Source organism: Neurospora tetraspora, assembly GCF_033439725.1.
Source record: "Neurospora tetraspora strain CBS 560.94 chromosome Unknown B0H65scaffold_2, whole genome shotgun sequence".
Taxonomy (NCBI): Eukaryota; Fungi; Ascomycota; class Sordariomycetes; order Sordariales; family Sordariaceae; genus Neurospora; species Neurospora tetraspora.
Genome location: NW_026944384.1, coordinates 5211698 through 5227055, shown reverse-complemented (window position 1 = coordinate 5227055; position 15358 = coordinate 5211698). Strand labels below are relative to the sequence as shown.

The 15358-nt window shown below is 52.4% G+C and overlaps 6 protein-coding genes and 1 non-coding gene across 7 annotated transcripts; 3 read left to right on the top strand and 4 right to left on the bottom strand.

Annotated features, from left to right (window-relative positions):
- The first annotated feature begins 801 nt into the window (after positions 1 to 801).
- B0H65DRAFT_458796 (Mis6-domain-containing protein) lies at positions 802 to 3610 on the top strand. Its single transcript, XM_062826424.1, has 5 exons — positions 802 to 1161; positions 1215 to 1960; positions 2015 to 2278; positions 2332 to 2449; positions 2510 to 3610. Exons 1-5 carry the CDS (start codon positions 1065 to 1067, stop codon positions 3463 to 3465), a joined length of 2181 nt encoding a protein of 726 aa, XP_062685006.1. The 5' UTR covers positions 802 to 1064; the 3' UTR covers positions 3466 to 3610.
- On the bottom strand, positions 3611 to 5353 carry B0H65DRAFT_458794 (gamma-glutamyltranspeptidase). The gene has a single exon (XM_062826423.1). It carries the CDS (start codon positions 4893 to 4895, stop codon positions 3669 to 3671), a length of 1227 nt encoding a protein of 408 aa, XP_062685005.1. The 5' UTR covers positions 4896 to 5353; the 3' UTR covers positions 3611 to 3668.
- A 1119-nt stretch (positions 5354 to 6472) lies between these two features.
- B0H65DRAFT_458791 (S-adenosyl-L-methionine-dependent methyltransferase) lies at positions 6473 to 8265 on the bottom strand. Its single transcript, XM_062826422.1, has 4 exons — positions 7927 to 8265; positions 7230 to 7798; positions 7047 to 7164; positions 6473 to 6992 (listed from the first exon to the last, which is right to left on the bottom strand). The coding sequence occupies exons 1-4, from the start codon at positions 8091 to 8093 to the stop codon at positions 6836 to 6838; spliced, it is 1011 nt and encodes a 336-aa protein (XP_062685004.1). The 5' UTR covers positions 8094 to 8265; the 3' UTR covers positions 6473 to 6835.
- A 461-nt stretch (positions 8266 to 8726) lies between these two features.
- B0H65DRAFT_t116 lies at positions 8727 to 8842 on the top strand. The gene has a single exon. It is a non-coding gene; the product is annotated as a tRNA-Leu (tRNA).
- Positions 8843 to 10539: 1697 nt separating this feature from the next.
- On the top strand, positions 10540 to 11799 carry B0H65DRAFT_569041 (uncharacterized protein; the record flags this gene model as incomplete). Its single annotated transcript, XM_062830408.1, has 3 exons — positions 10540 to 10973; positions 11004 to 11355; positions 11456 to 11799. The coding sequence occupies 3 exons, from the start codon at positions 10540 to 10542 to the stop codon at positions 11741 to 11743; spliced, it is 1074 nt and encodes a 357-aa protein (XP_062685003.1). The 3' UTR covers positions 11744 to 11799.
- A 1003-nt stretch (positions 11800 to 12802) lies between these two features.
- On the bottom strand, positions 12803 to 13655 carry B0H65DRAFT_131369 (uncharacterized protein). The gene is made up of 5 exons (XM_062820811.1): positions 13431 to 13655; positions 13308 to 13361; positions 13242 to 13249; positions 13156 to 13180; positions 12803 to 13097 (listed from the first exon to the last, which is right to left on the bottom strand). Exons 1-5 carry the CDS (start codon positions 13513 to 13515, stop codon positions 13057 to 13059), a joined length of 213 nt encoding a protein of 70 aa, XP_062685002.1. The 5' UTR covers positions 13516 to 13655; the 3' UTR covers positions 12803 to 13056.
- Positions 13656 to 14267: 612 nt separating this feature from the next.
- On the bottom strand, positions 14268 to 14733 carry B0H65DRAFT_419744 (uncharacterized protein; the record flags this gene model as incomplete). The annotated part of the gene is made up of 2 exons (XM_062824233.1): positions 14268 to 14526; positions 14624 to 14733. The coding sequence occupies 2 exons, from the start codon at positions 14731 to 14733 to the stop codon at positions 14268 to 14270; spliced, it is 369 nt and encodes a 122-aa protein (XP_062685001.1).
- Between the last annotated feature and the right edge of the window lie 625 nt (positions 14734 to 15358).

Below are 15358 nucleotides of genomic sequence, written 5' to 3'. Positions count from 1 at the left end.
CCACTCAAGAGGTAGGTCCATAGGTAAGCCGGGGCCGGATAGCGGGAGGAATGGTATCTCACAAGGCAGACGTCTCTGGTGTTTCGACTTGTTGCTTGTTCCGCATGACGATCTTACGGCTGAAAGATCCATTTGCTGGTACCTAGTAAAAAATAGCCTGACACTGGACGCTTACTGCAAGCTGACTGATGGTTGAACTCGTGATATGAATTGGGTTGCTGTCTCCCACTGTGTAAGGCGTTGCTGCATCGTGACAGTAGCCGCGGCCTGGTTGATGATAATCCGGTTCCATGGTGGGCGGGATTGGTGATGAGGCCAACCTGCTGACAACCGACGATGAGTGATAACGGAGAAAGTCAAGACCGGGCATGCAAAGAGAAACCTCCTTTCGGTGAAGGCAAGGTACCTTCCATATACAACACTCATTCCTGCCTCGACCTCCTGCCCAGGTCAGGTGCAAATACCCCGCCGTCCCCGCGAGTTGGAGGAGTATTGTATGCAGAATCGGTCTTTCCATGGTCGTAGCATGTCTTGTGTAACACAAAAACCGAGAGAGTTCCACCTCATTCTCCTGGGCGGGTACATTTGAGGCAGGAGTGAACGGCTTGACTTCCCTTGTCGAATCTGTCCGGGTGGTTCCAATAGTGCGTAAAAGTGGTGGAGAGAAAGTAAAACTGCTGACTGTCAAATGTGTATGAGCGTTAGCAATGTCGTTTCTGGCGCTTCATAAAAACGATTGAGGTGTTGACCACATCACTCAGCCCCGATCTGGCTGGACTTTTGTTGAATTGGGGAGAATGCGACCTGCATGTGCATAAACACATGAGGCGGCATAAATATTATGTCAGCAAGGGTTAAATCAGACGAGTGCACGAGCCACATCCAACCACCAGGTCGGCTGGGTGACGATTGTAACTCCTGGTGGGGCGCGCCGCGACGCGTCTCCCAATTAATTGTACAAAGTAGTACCTGCTTCAAAGACATGTCGCAACAAATCGTAATATTCAACGGCATGACATCGGATTAATTCTTGTTGCGGCGATTCGCAAAACCGGGTTGACAAAATGTCTTCCGTTGAAGGAGACCACAACACAAACGACACCAGTGTGAATCTCGGTGATCATGATCATGTCGGCGCTCTTCTGGATGACATCGAGGCAGGTACGCACTTCTCTTTTTACTCCTAAACAACAGATTTATTAATTCTCCTCTAGCCTCCAAAGTGCCGTCCAAACGCCGTCAAACCAGCATAAAGCCCACCGTCGAAAGCTTAACCTCGGTGCTCTACGACAGGGGTGCGTTGCCCGATGAGCTCGCCCGTCTGGTTGACCTGGTCACTCTCACCAACCATCTTGACCAGGCATCCAAGGGTGCCATCATAAAAAACCTGTATCCAGTGGGCAAGCTGAACAACGAGTCCGCCCTGAAAGTGGTTGGTGCTTTGGGCCATGGCCAGCTCAAGCCCTCCTTTCCCATCCAGAGTCTCCTTCTCAAGTGGCTGATCATGGTTTACCACTTGCTCCAAGATACCAGCATATTGTCCCAGACTTATGGTGTCCTCTTCAACCTCCTCGACACTGTCGCCATCAGGCCACAGCTATGTCATGTCTTGGCTCTCATCACACGACGAAAACACGTCAAGCCTTTCAGGATACAGACCATCCTGTCCTTGTCTAGGCAGACAGGAAATGACCCCAACCTAACGGGCCTCCTTCGAGTCTTCAAAAACTACTATCCGGAAATCATTGTCGGCGATGCTGCCAAGGGTCGCGCAGCTACCTTCAAGCACCCTGATCCGCAATGGCGAGCGAGGTTAGATGAGATCCAGCAACAACAAACAGAAGCTATCCAAGATGGCACAGTCAGAAATGGCTTCGCTGTCAGGTCTGCGTTTGGCCGCCAACAAAGGGGGGCAAAGGGCATCTTTATTCCGGCTGTGCATACCCTGCATGCTCAAGAAGTGAGTGTCGTCTTCCCTCTCGCAATCACTCTAACCAAACTAACCAACCCGCAGAACTCGGTCACTCTAGAAGAGATCAATAGTCCGAAATCCCTGGCTGAGAACCTGGAAAAGATCGAGCTTCCGACGCAGCTCGTGGCAGTCTTGGCAGACCCCCTCCTCCAGAAACTTCTGCTCCTACGGCCAGATGCCGAAGGTTTATCGCGTGTAAACAACTGGGTAACAGCCTGCCTAGACGATGTTCGGAGTGGAGATGCCGACCCAAGTCTGCTACTTGACATGATAGACATCATTCATGACTATGTTGCCAGCACAAAGGTTCGTATCAGAAAGCATTGTCAAGTATTAGCTTTGACTAACCCTGAAAGCAGACACTACCACCTCTCCTCATAAATTTCTTCCGAGAGTTTCTCCAAGTCTGGAACGGCAAAGACAAAAGGGAAACAGTCATAGAGACTCTAAGTTTCCTTCCACTGACAAACTTCAAAGGTAAATCTGAGCTTTTTCATCCATCCAACCCTTAAACAACCAACTCACCACGCACCACAGACCTCTACCAAACCCTCCTCCGACCCTTCGAATCCGTTCTCCTCGACAACACCCCCGAATCCCAACTCTCCCTCCTAACCTTCTACACCTCCCTCCTCCGACAATGGACCCTAACCATGCTCTCCTCCGACTCAACCACCCTATCCTCCTCCCCTGCTCCTCAATCCATCCCAGCCCTCATCGCCCACGTCAACACCCTCTCCCTAACCCTCACCCAAACCTCGCCCACCGTGCCCACCCACCTCCTCATCCTCGACTTCTACACCCTCGTCTCCACCCGCATCTTCTCCTCCCCCTCCTTACTCAAACACATCCCCATCACCATCCCCCCTTCCTTGCTCATCTACACCCTCCACTTCTCCCACTCGCTCGAAGTTGTCTCCCGATTGTGCGGTATCCTAGCCACCTACAAGCGCGCGTGGGAATCGATCATGGTCTCCACCTCCCCGTCCGCCAGACCCTTGTTCGCGGAGGAGAGACAGCAAATCACCACTTTCAACGCCTTCCTGATGGATCTGTGCAACGTCCTCTGGCGAGGGCGGGCCTTCGCCGTCAGCGACGCCAACGCCAAGGGATGCCTTGTGCCTAGAGCGCTGGAGGCGGCGCTGAGGGGGTACCTGAAGAAGGTGGAGCCTGATGGGGAGCTGGTGTTGGGTTCAGTGTTTGGACTGAGTCACAGTCCGGTGTTGTGTTTGCAGAGTATTTCTTTCTTGAGGGAGTTGGAGGATCGCGAGTTGGAAGGGGAGATGGATATCAGTGACCGCGGACTGAGGGCGAGACATGCGGGGCCGGTTACGCAGCAGAGTCTGGTGGCGCTGGCGGGGAAGGGAGGGTTGGAGATTAGTTGGCAGGAGTATAGGGCGGGGGTGTTGAGGTATTTGGAGGAGAGAGGGTTCAAGGGGGTGCCGGAGTTGATGTATAATACGATGAAGAACTTGATGAAGGGGAGGCAGTAGGCGTCACGGCATTGCTTGTTGTTAGTGGAGCATGTAGGGAGAGGTTATGGAAAAGGAGAAAAGCAGCCTGCAGCGTGGTTGGGTCGGTTTACTTTTTGTATGGGGGATATCCAAATATGTTCGTGTTTCTCGTATCGTACTAACAATCTCATCTTGCTAGCCCAAACCTCAATCGCTCCCATTGAAAACTCACTACCTCAACCCTACGCCGGGTAAGCAGCGCCATCACCTCTCATATCGCTTCCCGCCGACCACACCCCCGTCCCATCAATATCCTTTGTCCACCGAATAATCTGTCCCCTTCCAAACAACGCCCTCCCCATACCCTTCACAACCTCCACCTTATGTCCCAACTTCCTCAACCCCTCCACCGTCTCCTCTGGCATCCCCTCCTCCACGTACACCGTCGCATCATACACATCCCCCTCATCCGGCATTCCCGCCCCGATACACACCCTGGGGGCATCCAACGCCTGCTGCGGGTTCAACCCGCACAGCACCTGCCCAAGCAGCGTCTGCACATGTCCCTGCGGCTGCATGAACCCGCCCATGACGCCAAAGACCGAGTGCAGACTGCTATCCTGCAAACTCGTGACCAGTCCCGGAATGATCGTGTGGTAAGGCCTCTTCCTGGGCGCCAGAGCATTCGGGTGCTTCGCGTCCAGCGAGAAGTTGGCGCCGCGGTTCTGCAGCGTGAAGCCGCAGCCGGCGGGGATGATGCAGGTGCCGAAGCCGCCGTAGTTGGAGTTGATGAAGGAGATGGCGTTGCCTTGGGAGTCGGAGCAGGCAAAGTAGACGGTGTCGGAGGAGGTCAAAGCCGGCGAGGCGTAGGGGTCGCCCGGTTGCAGGATCGAGGTGTTGGCGGAGGATGAGGAGAAGAGCTTGGCACGCTCGGCGAGGTAGGGGGCCGAGATGAGCTGCGAGGTGGGGACGCCGGGAGCGACGTTGGGGTCGGTGACGAACCAGGAGGCGTCGGCGAAGGAGATGCGGAGGGCTTCGACGATGGCGTGCAGGTAAGGAGCGGTGTTGTGGTCGGAGGGCCCGAAGGCTGGGATGGTGCCCTGCTTGATGAGGTGCTTGAGGATTCCTAGGGCCATCAGGGCCACGATGCCTTGGCCGTTGGGAGGGTGTTCCCAGAGCTCGACGCCGTCGGTTTCGGAGGTGCCGTGCGGGTTGGGGAATTTCAGGGAGATGGGCTCGACGGGCTCGCTGCCGGTTTCGAGGTGGTGTTGAAGGTCGGCAAGCTCGAGATGGCCGCCGAGGTCGTTGACGACTTTTACGAGTTCCTCGGCGATGCGGCCGCTGTAGAAGCCCTTCTTGCCTTCTGTGGCCAGGGTGCGGAAGGTCTTGGCGAGGTTGGGAAGCTTGATGATTTCGCCGGCCTTGGGAGCGCGGACCCTGTCTGGGGAGGTGGCATCGGCCTTCAGCATCTCAGCGAAATTGGGAGAGGCTTCGCGAATGCCCTTTTCCTGTCTTCCCCACTGTTTGACCGTTAGAGCGAGTAATAACGAGGACTTGACGATACTCTCAAACTTACGAAATAAGCCGTCATCTCAGAAACAGGAAATCCCTTCTCGCCAAGCTCGATCGCCGGTGCGAGAATCTGCTCCATGGTCAACTTGCCACTACCGAACCGTTCGACGGTATCGACCCAGCCAGCGGCAGCACCAGGTACCGTCACAGCGTGAACACTGTTCATTGGGATCTTGCCCACGGTGCCCTCTGGGATCTCCAGGCTCTTCCGGACGTTCTCAAGCGTACACTTGCCGCCCGCACGTCCGGAGCCGTTCAGTGCCGAGACCTTACCGGTCGAGGCATCGTAGTAGAGGCAGAACATGTCACCGCCGATGCCTGTCGAGCAAGGTTCCGTCATGTTCATGCCGGCGGCTGGAAGTTTCAAGAGTGGTTAGATAATGAGCACTTCATGTTGAGTCTCATGTAGAAGATTGAAGCGTACCAACGGCCACAGCGGCATCCTGACATACATGTTAGCAGCTGACCGGGATTAGTTTAATGGGAAAGAACAATAAATCATACAGCAGCATTTCCTCCAGCATTGAGGATATCGATACCGCACTTGGCGGCAAGCGGTTGTGTGCAAGCTACGATTCCCTTGGTGCTGTGAACCACGCTCCTTCGGCTCGGCCATTTCATGAACTCGGCCGATGGAGGTTGGTAGACGGATGAGGTTGAAAGAGGCATCGTGGACTTGAATCCTGTCTAGTGGGTGGAGGAACACGGGCAGCGACGATGGATGAGGGGGGTGAAATGATGAAGTAGTGTACTAAGTCCGAGGAGGGAGTGGGCAGTGAACTCCATTTATTGCTCCATCGGATCTTGCTTGAGAAACGTGGTACAGGAATGGGCAACGGATCGGATACTGATAAACGGGCTCGAGACGGGATATGGGTATGGCGATCTCGCTGTCATTGGTAACCAATACTATTGGATGGCCTTTACTAAAAAGGAAAGCCCCCCTCGGATTTGACCCCTCCTTCCCTCGTGGAACATCGTTATGACACACAGCATGAGGGGGTGTATTGTTTTGTTTGCTTCCGTGTGGTACGGTAAACCGCACGTATTAGATTCATGACTATGCTTTATTTCCGGCTTCTTGACTCATAGCTGGTGGTTTCCATCACCAAAAGAGGATACTTCTTGGGTTTGCCTTCTCCTGGGCGAGTCCAGAGAGAGAGACTTGAGGAGGGTTCTCAAGTCATTGACTAACCAGCAACCACCAACTGCCGAGGCATCAAACTGGGAAACCCCCGACTTCGGGTTGCTCATGCATTCGGTGACCATCCGTTGATCCTGCCGTGTTTTCGGTCTTCGAAATCCGAACCCCGCCAACGTCCATTCGAGGTGGAACCAAGATGGCCGAGCTCCTAGCGGCGTTGATTCCGGGGTTGCGGACCTGTTGCCGTGATTGTTCTCGGGTCGGACCGGACCGGACCGGAACGGAGGATAAGAGGTTCGAACAGGCGGGGGCGGGGGCGGGGTCGGGGTCGGGAGATGTCAATTGAGGTGGGGTAGCTTTGCTCTCTAGCGACAGCAGGGGCAGGGGTGCTATTCGTCACTTATATCTACAATTCTACCAGCATTGATGGTTTGTGAAAACCACATGGCGGCGTCTTCAAGATGGTGCAGCAACGAGTTCAATGGCTTGTGGAAGATACGGACCTACCGATGCGAGTAGGTACCAAGAAGAGTCAGGGTCCCGGCAGAGCACTCTGAGGATGAGGTTGTGCTTATCGCCAGTCATCTGCCAGACAACAGCAACAACAGAGACAGCAGCGTTCACGAGCTATCACATCACTGAGAGGAATTCATTGAACTGGCAGTGTCTCCCTTACGCTTTTGTCATTAAATTTTACTTCTGGAATGACATGACGGCGTATCTGAAGCTGCCATTGGAATAGCCTCTCCTCATCGCACGGAAGGCTTGCAGGAAGGCAATGCCGTCTCTACCCTGGCTGAAGGCAAACGCCCACAAGGAAGGGTTTTGCACCAGCGACCAAGAGATGTCCCTGTGGGTTAAGTTAGCAATGCCATTTGCATTCACGGATGGTAATGAGACTGACCATGTCTTGCTGACATCCTTGCTGATGTCCTTGGGCTCGTGGAAGACCTTCAGTCCAGCATCTGTAGCGAACTTGACATAGTCGGGCTGAGTGCACAAAGGCGGGAGCAGCATGCCGTCTAGTTCACCTGGTGTTAGCTGACTTCGAACAGATGACGGTCTTCTTCACTGGGTAGATACCAACCTTCAATAGGTTTGATGTCGTTATCAAACTGGGTTTGATCAAGTCCTTCACCCTTGAACCAGTCGGCAAGAACCAACTTTCCGCCCTGCTTGAGAACCTTGAAGGCGTTCTGGAAGAAAAGAGCCTTGTTTGGAAAGTGGCTCAAAGCTTCACTGATCCACACAGCATCGAAGGTGCCGGCGTCCGAAGCGAAATACTCGCCCATCTTCTCCGCGTCAAGCTCAATGAACCTGACCTTGCCCTTTCCGAGCGCAATGAAGCCATCGGCATCAGGGGTGACGGTCTTGTCATCGCCCTGGATCTGCTTGGCGGCCTCGGTCTTGGTCAACCTGGTCGCCATCTCAACTTGCTTGGTAGAGATGGTGATGCCGGTTACGGTACATCCCAACTCAGAGGCGAGGAAGCGCGAGGTGCCGCCAATGCCGCAGCCAGTATCGAGAACACGAGCGCCCTCTGAGACCTTGGAAACTTCGAGGAGAAGGCGGATCAGGTTGACCTGAGCAACTTCCTTGGTGTCCTTGGCCTTGGCCTCGTCTGTGGCCCAGTAACCGTGATGAATATGCTCTCCCCTGTTCAATTGTTAGCTCTCTGTTGCTGTTGTCTCTGGAGTGTTGTTTGAGGGGTTTGGTGAGGACTGTTTGAGCTTTAACAACCAAACCCCGTCAAGAATTTGCTGAGTGAAAGCTTGAAAACACACCATAGGTTCAGGTAGTAGTCGCTCGCCAGGTCATAATGAAGCTTGATGCGATCTTTCAGAGTCTGCATCGTCGAGTGGGCAAGGCCCATTGGGGTATCATATTGCTTGCTGAGGTCAGTAACCTCATCTTGTCCTGTTTGTGTTGTCTGGTGTGTGGCGGCGGCCATCGTGACGAATTGGTTGAAATATTAAGGATTAAGACAATAAGAAGTAAAGAGAGGAGTGAGAAGGAAGCTCGGCGAAAGAAAATCTCGACAGCGACAAGTGTGAAAGCTGTTGTTTTGTTTGTTGTTGAGATACGGGAGCTGGTGGATTCTGGGAAGTTGAGCAGGGGGGAAAGCGGGACGCTACCAGCCAAGGATTGGGAACTCGGGCCTGTTGTGCCTGGTTTTCAATCCAGTCTGCAGCTCGTCATTGCCGCGGACGTTCATACACATGCAGTGATCTCGGTGCCTTCCATATCGGATCAGGCAGTGTGGGGTGATCGAAACATGATCTTATTCTCGTTGAGCACCTTCTAAAAGGGTCGGGAAAGAGCCTTTCCCCTTCGCATTGGGGAACCGGCAACCTAAGCTACCAACTGGTACAAAGGAAAGAGCCCACGTCCGAAGCACGCTAGACAAGATATTTCCCGCTCTGTCACGTCAAAGAAAATGGAATGTGGCAGGTGCAGGCAGAGGATATTAAATAATAATAAAACATAAGGTGGTAACAGAAAAGAGAAAAGGGCAGTAGTGGTGGGGCATCGCATTCGGTATATAAGCTCCTGGTCTGGCCAAGTCATTCAACAATCTTCCAATGGCTGGATGGCCGAGCGGTCTAAGGCGCTAGACTCAAGAACCAAGTTCTTCTTCACCATAAAGTGAGGTGCATTCTAGTATCGCAAGATGCGTGGGTTCGAATCCCACTCCAGTCACTTTTTTTGCACTTTTTTCTTCATTTGTCGACATCCTGAAAATCGTGAAGAACGACGTTCATAAACCTAGCCTTTTTTGTACCATCCCTCGGCAATCCAGCCGTTGTACGCTTGCTAGAATGCGTCGACGATTCAGAAGTGATAAGTGCATGCCCGTCATGACACAGACGAGAAGTTGAAGTTGCACGACCAGAAAACACCAAGAAAGAGCAGTGGCGACTTTGCGTCTCTCTATCCTTACAGCTCACCGGACGCTAAAAAATCCGGCTAGGGTGTTAGTGCTTTTTGCGGGCGGTCCCCATACAAAACTCCGCACGCACTATCAAACTCATAACGCACAGTCTTTTCTCGGTCACTTTCGCTCGCAAAACAATTGTTAGGCCTAACATCTTAACTTTCGTTCCTGTTAGTGTAAAACTTTCCCTCTCTGGGAAGGGCCGCGGCAGGTTTCCTGCCGCCCCAAACACTAGCCTCCATTTGCACCTCTATTTGCACTTCCATTTGGTTTTTCGTTTTCACTTTCGTTTAAAGGCATCTACACCTCCATTTGCACCCTCATTTGGACTTTCATCTGAGGGTAAAGGTTTCTTTATTTACCTTCCAGCCGCAGTCCATCCCAGAATCCAGCTCTGCGCGGGCTCAACCCAGGATCCAGCCTTACACCCTCAGGGAAGGGTCGAGGACAGCTTGCTGGCCTCCCCGAACACTAGTTGGGAAGTCACGATGGACACTGGCAACTCTTCAGATATGAAAATTTCAGTCCCATTTGCAACTCGGATATAAGGATCTTGGAAGTCATGGGCGCTGATAGAAGTCTTCTTGTTTCGTCGGATCCTGCACGACACCCAGCAACAAGTACATATGCAATGCGTTATCGCCAGGAAGGTACTTGTTATCCCGAGACTCATGTCTGAATGTTGGCTCTCGTCCCGACCTCATGAACAACGTCTCCCGTCCAACTTCACCTGCTTCTATCCTCATTCCTCAAGACCTCGGACTGCTTGTCATCGGGGTTGAAGAACATGACCCAAATTATTTGATCGCATGGATGATGTCGCAGAGAGAGCTTAGGTCAGTGACATATTGATATTGAACTCCAACCGGAATGTCTCCCTAACTCCATTCTCCCAGTAGCTGAGCCTTTCAAAGTTTTGCACGAAGGAGTCTACTAGCCTCCGATGAAGCCCATTCATGGAGAGCGAATAGTCTGTTGAGAATCTTCATTACCCACGGCCAGGTCTCTCTGTTATCCACCTCTGGGGACTGTATTTCTAGGCAAAACAAGCTTCTCTCGCCTCACTTCGTTCACATTTTCTCTGAGTCTCTCAGCTGTCATCCAATCGGGGCGGTATTCAGGACTTGGGAGCAAACACCAAGACTCTCTCATCCCATCCTAATTGAAGTTTCTCCGTTTTTGTCAACCTTTGGGCCCTTGTAGGGAGTATCAGAGCTTGAAAGCAAACAACAAGTCTCTCATCCCATTCTGGCTCAGGTTCCTCCGAGTCTCTCATCCCATCTTCGACCAGTGAGTCCTCCCAGGTTCCGCCTATAAGTAAGTCCTCACCAGCCTCTTCCCTCTCCATACCTACAACAATCTAATCTTTCCTCCAACAGATCACTCAAACCCACGGCAACAACCACATCCCCAACTCCCGGCATCACGCCCAATCTGAGACCACTCTGACTTCAACGTGAAAATGGACGTCGCCGTCACCTCCCATCTCTACAAGTACCATGTTCTGATCCCCAACCGTCCCCAAGGGGCGATAATCAAAGCTGCGCCAAATTCGAAGTCCGGGACCTCAAGTCTAAGAGCCGCCGAGAACTTGACCAGATTACGGCAGTCAGCCAAGCATTCAGCAATCCGCCACCCAAGCCCACTGACAACCGAGCAACTGGACCTCGCCCAAGCCCCCAAAGGCGATCTCTTCGTTGTCGTAGGTGAACTGCTGTATTCTCCGGACAGCAGCAACGAAGCGCCGAAGCCGAACAAATGCACCCCGGACAGTAGCGGCGGTGAACAAGAAGAGGAGGAGCAGGAGAACCCGAACGTGTGGACGTCTCATCTCGTCTGCACCAAAGCCCGCAGCGAGAGGTGCAATCTGTTTGCTCTGGTCTCGGAGGAGGGAAAGTCATAGACTTTCCTAAGCCTTCCCCAAAGCGTGAATGATTGGGTGGCTTATTACCAAGAGTTCACCGGCTACCCGGCCGAGGTGCAAGAGAGCCAGCATAAGAAAAGGCGGGCAGTGTGGAAGCAAAGGATAACTGCTTTTTGTGCCCACTTTCTGGGTACCAGTGACGTTCCCAACGAGATGGACAAAAGCTCGACTGTTCTCGAAGCTCCTGGTAATCTCCCAGCGCGGGCCCCGGCCCCGGCGGAGATTGTGCGGGAAGATGCTCCCAGCGTTGGGCAGTCGAGAGCTTTCCAGTTGACCAACCGCTTGCTCTATCCGACTGATCCCAATGTGGGACTTGATAAGGAAGAGATTGAGGAGATCACTGAGACATGCAAGGTAAGCAAGCTGTTTTCTTCCCTGACCATAGCCAATTCTTTTCCCCTTCCGTGGTAACAACAGCGAGACAAATGACTAACACATGGCACCGTCTCCTCAGACATCATGGAACCTTCAGAAGGGACATCTTACCGAGGACCACATCCGCGAAATCAGTCGATGCATTCGAAAAGGTCTTCTGGTCGGCAAACCAGCATTGCCACCGTTCAAGCACCAGGCCTTCATCCTAAACTGTTCGATTATGGCTAGGAACGCCGCCAAACGGTACCAGACGATGAACTGGGACAACATCATCGAGGATGCTTTCGATATGGCTTGGAATACCACGTGCCCTCATCCGTCCGGTCGGGGAGCCTGGAGCTCGCAGGTAATCGTCATTGATGATTGAGAAACCCTGACGAGAGACCCTCGAAGCCCTGTAGGCGAATATCAAAGAGAAACGAGAATACTGCAACCGAATGACCAAAGGACGACCAAGACCAGATCCTTCACAAGCCTCATCATGAACCCTGGTTCATTTCCCGAACGACACCATCATCAATAATCGCCACCCATCTGGTCTCCCCTTGGCAACCAGCGGGCGTGGTCAGCAACTCCAGCTGGCGAGCTTGCTCGTGATTCCGAATGGCGAATACTGGAGGATCCTTGGCCAACACTTTCGTTATAGAACTGGGACACATAACGACGTTGCAGGTAGCCTGGCATTCGACTCGTAGAGGGTCCATAACTGACGTTAGGATGTGGTTGGAGACGACGGGTTGCTGAATGTATATCGTTGGTCCTACTTAGATAATAGACATATCGGGCCACTGTGGTACTTCCAGAGTGCTCTTAGTATTTAACAAGGGTTGGAAGGCAGGAGATCGACTTACAAAAACGGCTTCGGTAGGGTTAGTGCTATATGCAAACTACCACTGGTCTTTATGTTCCATGGTTTGCTTTGTTTAAACTGTATACAAGTGCGGTTCCTAAACGGACTGTATAGTCCAAGGTCCTGGCTTAGGTTAAAATGCCTGGAAACTTAACAAGTCGTCTCGAGCGGATGAACTCTCCAGGGCATCCTACACCACAGTGAAAACAAAAGCTGGGATTGCCATCTGTCCGCGCGTTGCTGTACCATTTGTAAAGCTCCCGGGTGATAGAATGCTGGACAAGCCGTCAAAAGCGACCATAAGACACTTTCTGTGATCATTCCCACTTTCGTTCTCCGCCGCAGTGTACCGCCGTTGAACCGCCATACTTGTCACGCGTACGCTGCTGTTCCCAGTAAAGTTGTTGTTCAAACAAAGCGCCATTCATTTCCCATAAGTATTAAAACTTTCTCCGCATATGACCCCCCGCCAATTCGCCATCAAGTGATTTATACATTCGCCTCAAGGGTACCCGGCCTCCCGTCCCAGGCGTGGTGGAAATTATAAGCAGGCGTCGTGTCGACCCCGTGACAAACACCTGCATATAGGATATCTTTTTCGTCTTCTTCATCTCTCTCTCTCCACGACCACCGATTATCATCGTTCGACGGCCCGGTGCCGTTGTCCTTTTGACCCAGCCCTTTCAAGATCTCTCCCTAGTGTGTGGTTGGATCTCTGTCCGCCGTCCATGTGTCGTGAAAAAGCATTCATGGGTATCTTGTCCCTCGATTCTTTCGGCGCAACTACTTCGTCCGCGTTCTGCTCTATCTCGTCGAAAATCGTCGATTGCTTACGCGCCGCCAACGAGGACCTGGTTGAGGGGAATGTGGACTTGCTGGATGTTAGCTTATGGTTGGGTGTGGGAGGTCGGAGGGAGAGAGGAACATACTGAGCTTGACAAGGTAGCCGACAGCCTGTAGGCATAATGTTAGAGCTGTGCTATGTCGTATACATGTGATTTCGAGTTCAACTTACACCCATGACTGTGACAATGTTAGCTGGTGCTCCGAGAACAGCGACAAGGAACAGGGAGGAACTTACTCAAGAAACCAGTACCAACAGCCTGGGAGATCTTGATGAACTCGCGGCGATCAGCTGTAGGAGAACTACAGTTAGCATTGATGTTGTCGGGTGGCGCAAGGTTGGAGTTGGAGGATCGCATACGCTTCTGGCACTTGTTGATGAACTGAATGCCGTCCTTGAGGAACTCGCGGGGCACGTCGAGGATCTCTTGCACTGTGTCCGCCATTGTGAATTATTGTATTGGGTATTGGGGAAAAGGAAGCCGAATTCGCGTTGTTCAAAAGAGAAAGGAGTCGTCGTGGGCGGGAAGAAGGTCGAAGTTGTGGTGGATTAAAGAGTGGTGAATGTCCAAGAAAGTCGAAAGAAGTCGCGTTCGTAAATTGGGGAAACGGGAAGCTGTCACCTTCCTTCCAGTCGCCTCACCAAATGCCACATCGCCTCAATCCATGGCGTTCGGCTGCGCTGGTCGAGAGCTGAGATGGCTCGTGCTTTCGGTAAAGGGGGCTGCATTCCTGATCGGGCATGGTGCTGCTCCCCACAAAATGTTGGGGCTTCCGGCAGGCACCGACCAGGAATCCTTTCCTTTACGTCGAACAACGTCCTCTTCTCCATCATTTTGAGTCTTCACTTCAAACACTCACCAATGGACCTGTCATCGCTCTTCATCATTCTTTTATTTCATCGTGAACTTATTTCATAATGCTGTTCCAACTTTAGCGCTGATTGAAAGTCTGCCAAGGATGCTGTTCAGTGGGAGTCGAAGCTCATCATGGGGTTGATTGCAAAGCTTTAGCTGATTTAGAAACAGAAACGACTTAAGAAACCAAATACTAGACAGATAACAAAACATCAGAGTGACCATGGGCACCGGACCAAGGGTATCGCCAACCATTTCCCTCTCGACCTGTGCCCCTCATGTCCTCCACGCCATACTCATATTATCCTCATATCCAACATCATCACCATCCCCTTCCTCCCTTAGACGTTAATCGACTGAACACACTTGACCCTCCCCACAAGCTTAGCCACCTCGTTGATATTAACGCAACCCTCCGGCATACGGCCGAGGTTGACGCCCTTGCAGAGACCACCGTCCTTGCTCTTCTCCGAGTATCCGTACCAGCCCTTCGACTTGCCATCGACCGAGTACCCGTTGGTCAGGTATACCGAGTTGGTGGTGTCGTCCATGGTGACGTCGTAGAGGAGGAAGGAGTTGTGGCCGTAGTTCCAGTCCTTGCTGTTTGGTGGGAGAAGCGGGAATATGTTAGCTTCTGATCTCTGCCTGGTTTGCTGCTATGGGGTTTGCAGAGAATTGGTTTGGGCGGGTATCTTACCAGTTGGTGTCTTTGTACTCGTTGGCCTTGGGACGGGTGAGGAGACCCGCGGCGGAGGTAAAGGGGGCAGCAGCCGCGATGGCGAGAAGAGTGGCGATGGAGAACTGCATTGTTGCTGCTGGGGTATTTGCTTGCTGCTGAGAGATATGTGGTTTGAAGTTGTGGTTGAGGTGCAGTTGTTGGTGAAGCTTTGAATGATGCTGTTGATGTTGTTGATGGTGATGAGGAGATGAGACCGTTAGCTGACACAGGGCGTTGTGTGGGTTATATAGACTTTGCATCTGCCCAAGGCTTTCTGCTCCAGTTCGACATAATCGTCCAGGTGAGCCTCATAGTGTTGTGGCACTCGACCATCATCACGTCACTCACTAGAGCTAGGAAACACCAAACTCGGAACCAAAAAGGAGGTCAAGACAAGATCGACAGTATCCCCGTCTGCCCTACACTGCCAAGAAGCTCCTTCGGCCCTTGGCAATTCCATCGTTCGGGCAAGCATCTGTGACTATCACGACTGCCTTATGGAAACGGCTGAGTGTAGGGCCGAAGTTCGTGTCTATTCCTGTGGTCGGACGACGATCGGTGGAAACAATATATTCCTTCGACCTCCTGGTTGATGAAGATCTTGTGCGATGTTTCCTTCTGCCCAAGTTATCCGACTAGCAGCGCCTGGACAAGGGAAGGCATTCTTGTCTGGAACTGCAGTCAGATTCCGGAGTCCGGAATCTGGCAAAGGAG

Bases quoted from the DNA above. Each gene is read 5' to 3' on its own strand.
- B0H65DRAFT_458796 (XM_062826424.1), top strand. From the start codon at position 1,065: ATGTCTTCCGTTGAAGGAGACCACAACACAAACGACACCAGTGTGAAT. The intron at 1,961-2,014 runs GTGAGTGTCGTC...ACCAACCCGCAG, and splicing joins ATACCCTGCATGCTCAAGAA to AACTCGGTCACTCTAGAAGA. The intron at 2,450-2,509 runs GTAAATCTGAGC...CACGCACCACAG, and splicing joins TCCACTGACAAACTTCAAAG to ACCTCTACCAAACCCTCCTC.
- B0H65DRAFT_458794 (XM_062826423.1), bottom strand. From the start codon at position 4,895: ATGCTGAAGGCCGATGCCACCTCCCCAGACAGGGTCCGCGCTCCCAAG.
- B0H65DRAFT_458791 (XM_062826422.1), bottom strand. From the start codon at position 8,093: ATGGCCGCCGCCACACACCAGACAACACAAACAGGACAAGATGAGGTT. The intron at 7,165-7,229 runs GTTGGTATCTAC...CAGGTGAACTAG, and splicing joins CGACATCAAACCTATTGAAG to ACGGCATGCTGCTCCCGCCT. The intron at 6,993-7,046 runs GTCAGTCTCATT...CTTAACCCACAG, and splicing joins AAGGATGTCAGCAAGACATG to GGACATCTCTTGGTCGCTGG.
- B0H65DRAFT_131369 (XM_062820811.1), bottom strand. From the start codon at position 13,515: ATGGCGGACACAGTGCAAGAGATCCTCGACGTGCCCCGCGAGTTCCTC. The intron at 13,362-13,430 runs GTATGCGATCCT...GTTCTCCTACAG, and splicing joins CATCAACAAGTGCCAGAAGC to CTGATCGCCGCGAGTTCATC. The intron at 13,098-13,155 runs GTATGTTCCTCT...ACATCCAGCAAG, and splicing joins CGGCTACCTTGTCAAGCTCA to TCCACATTCCCCTCAACCAG.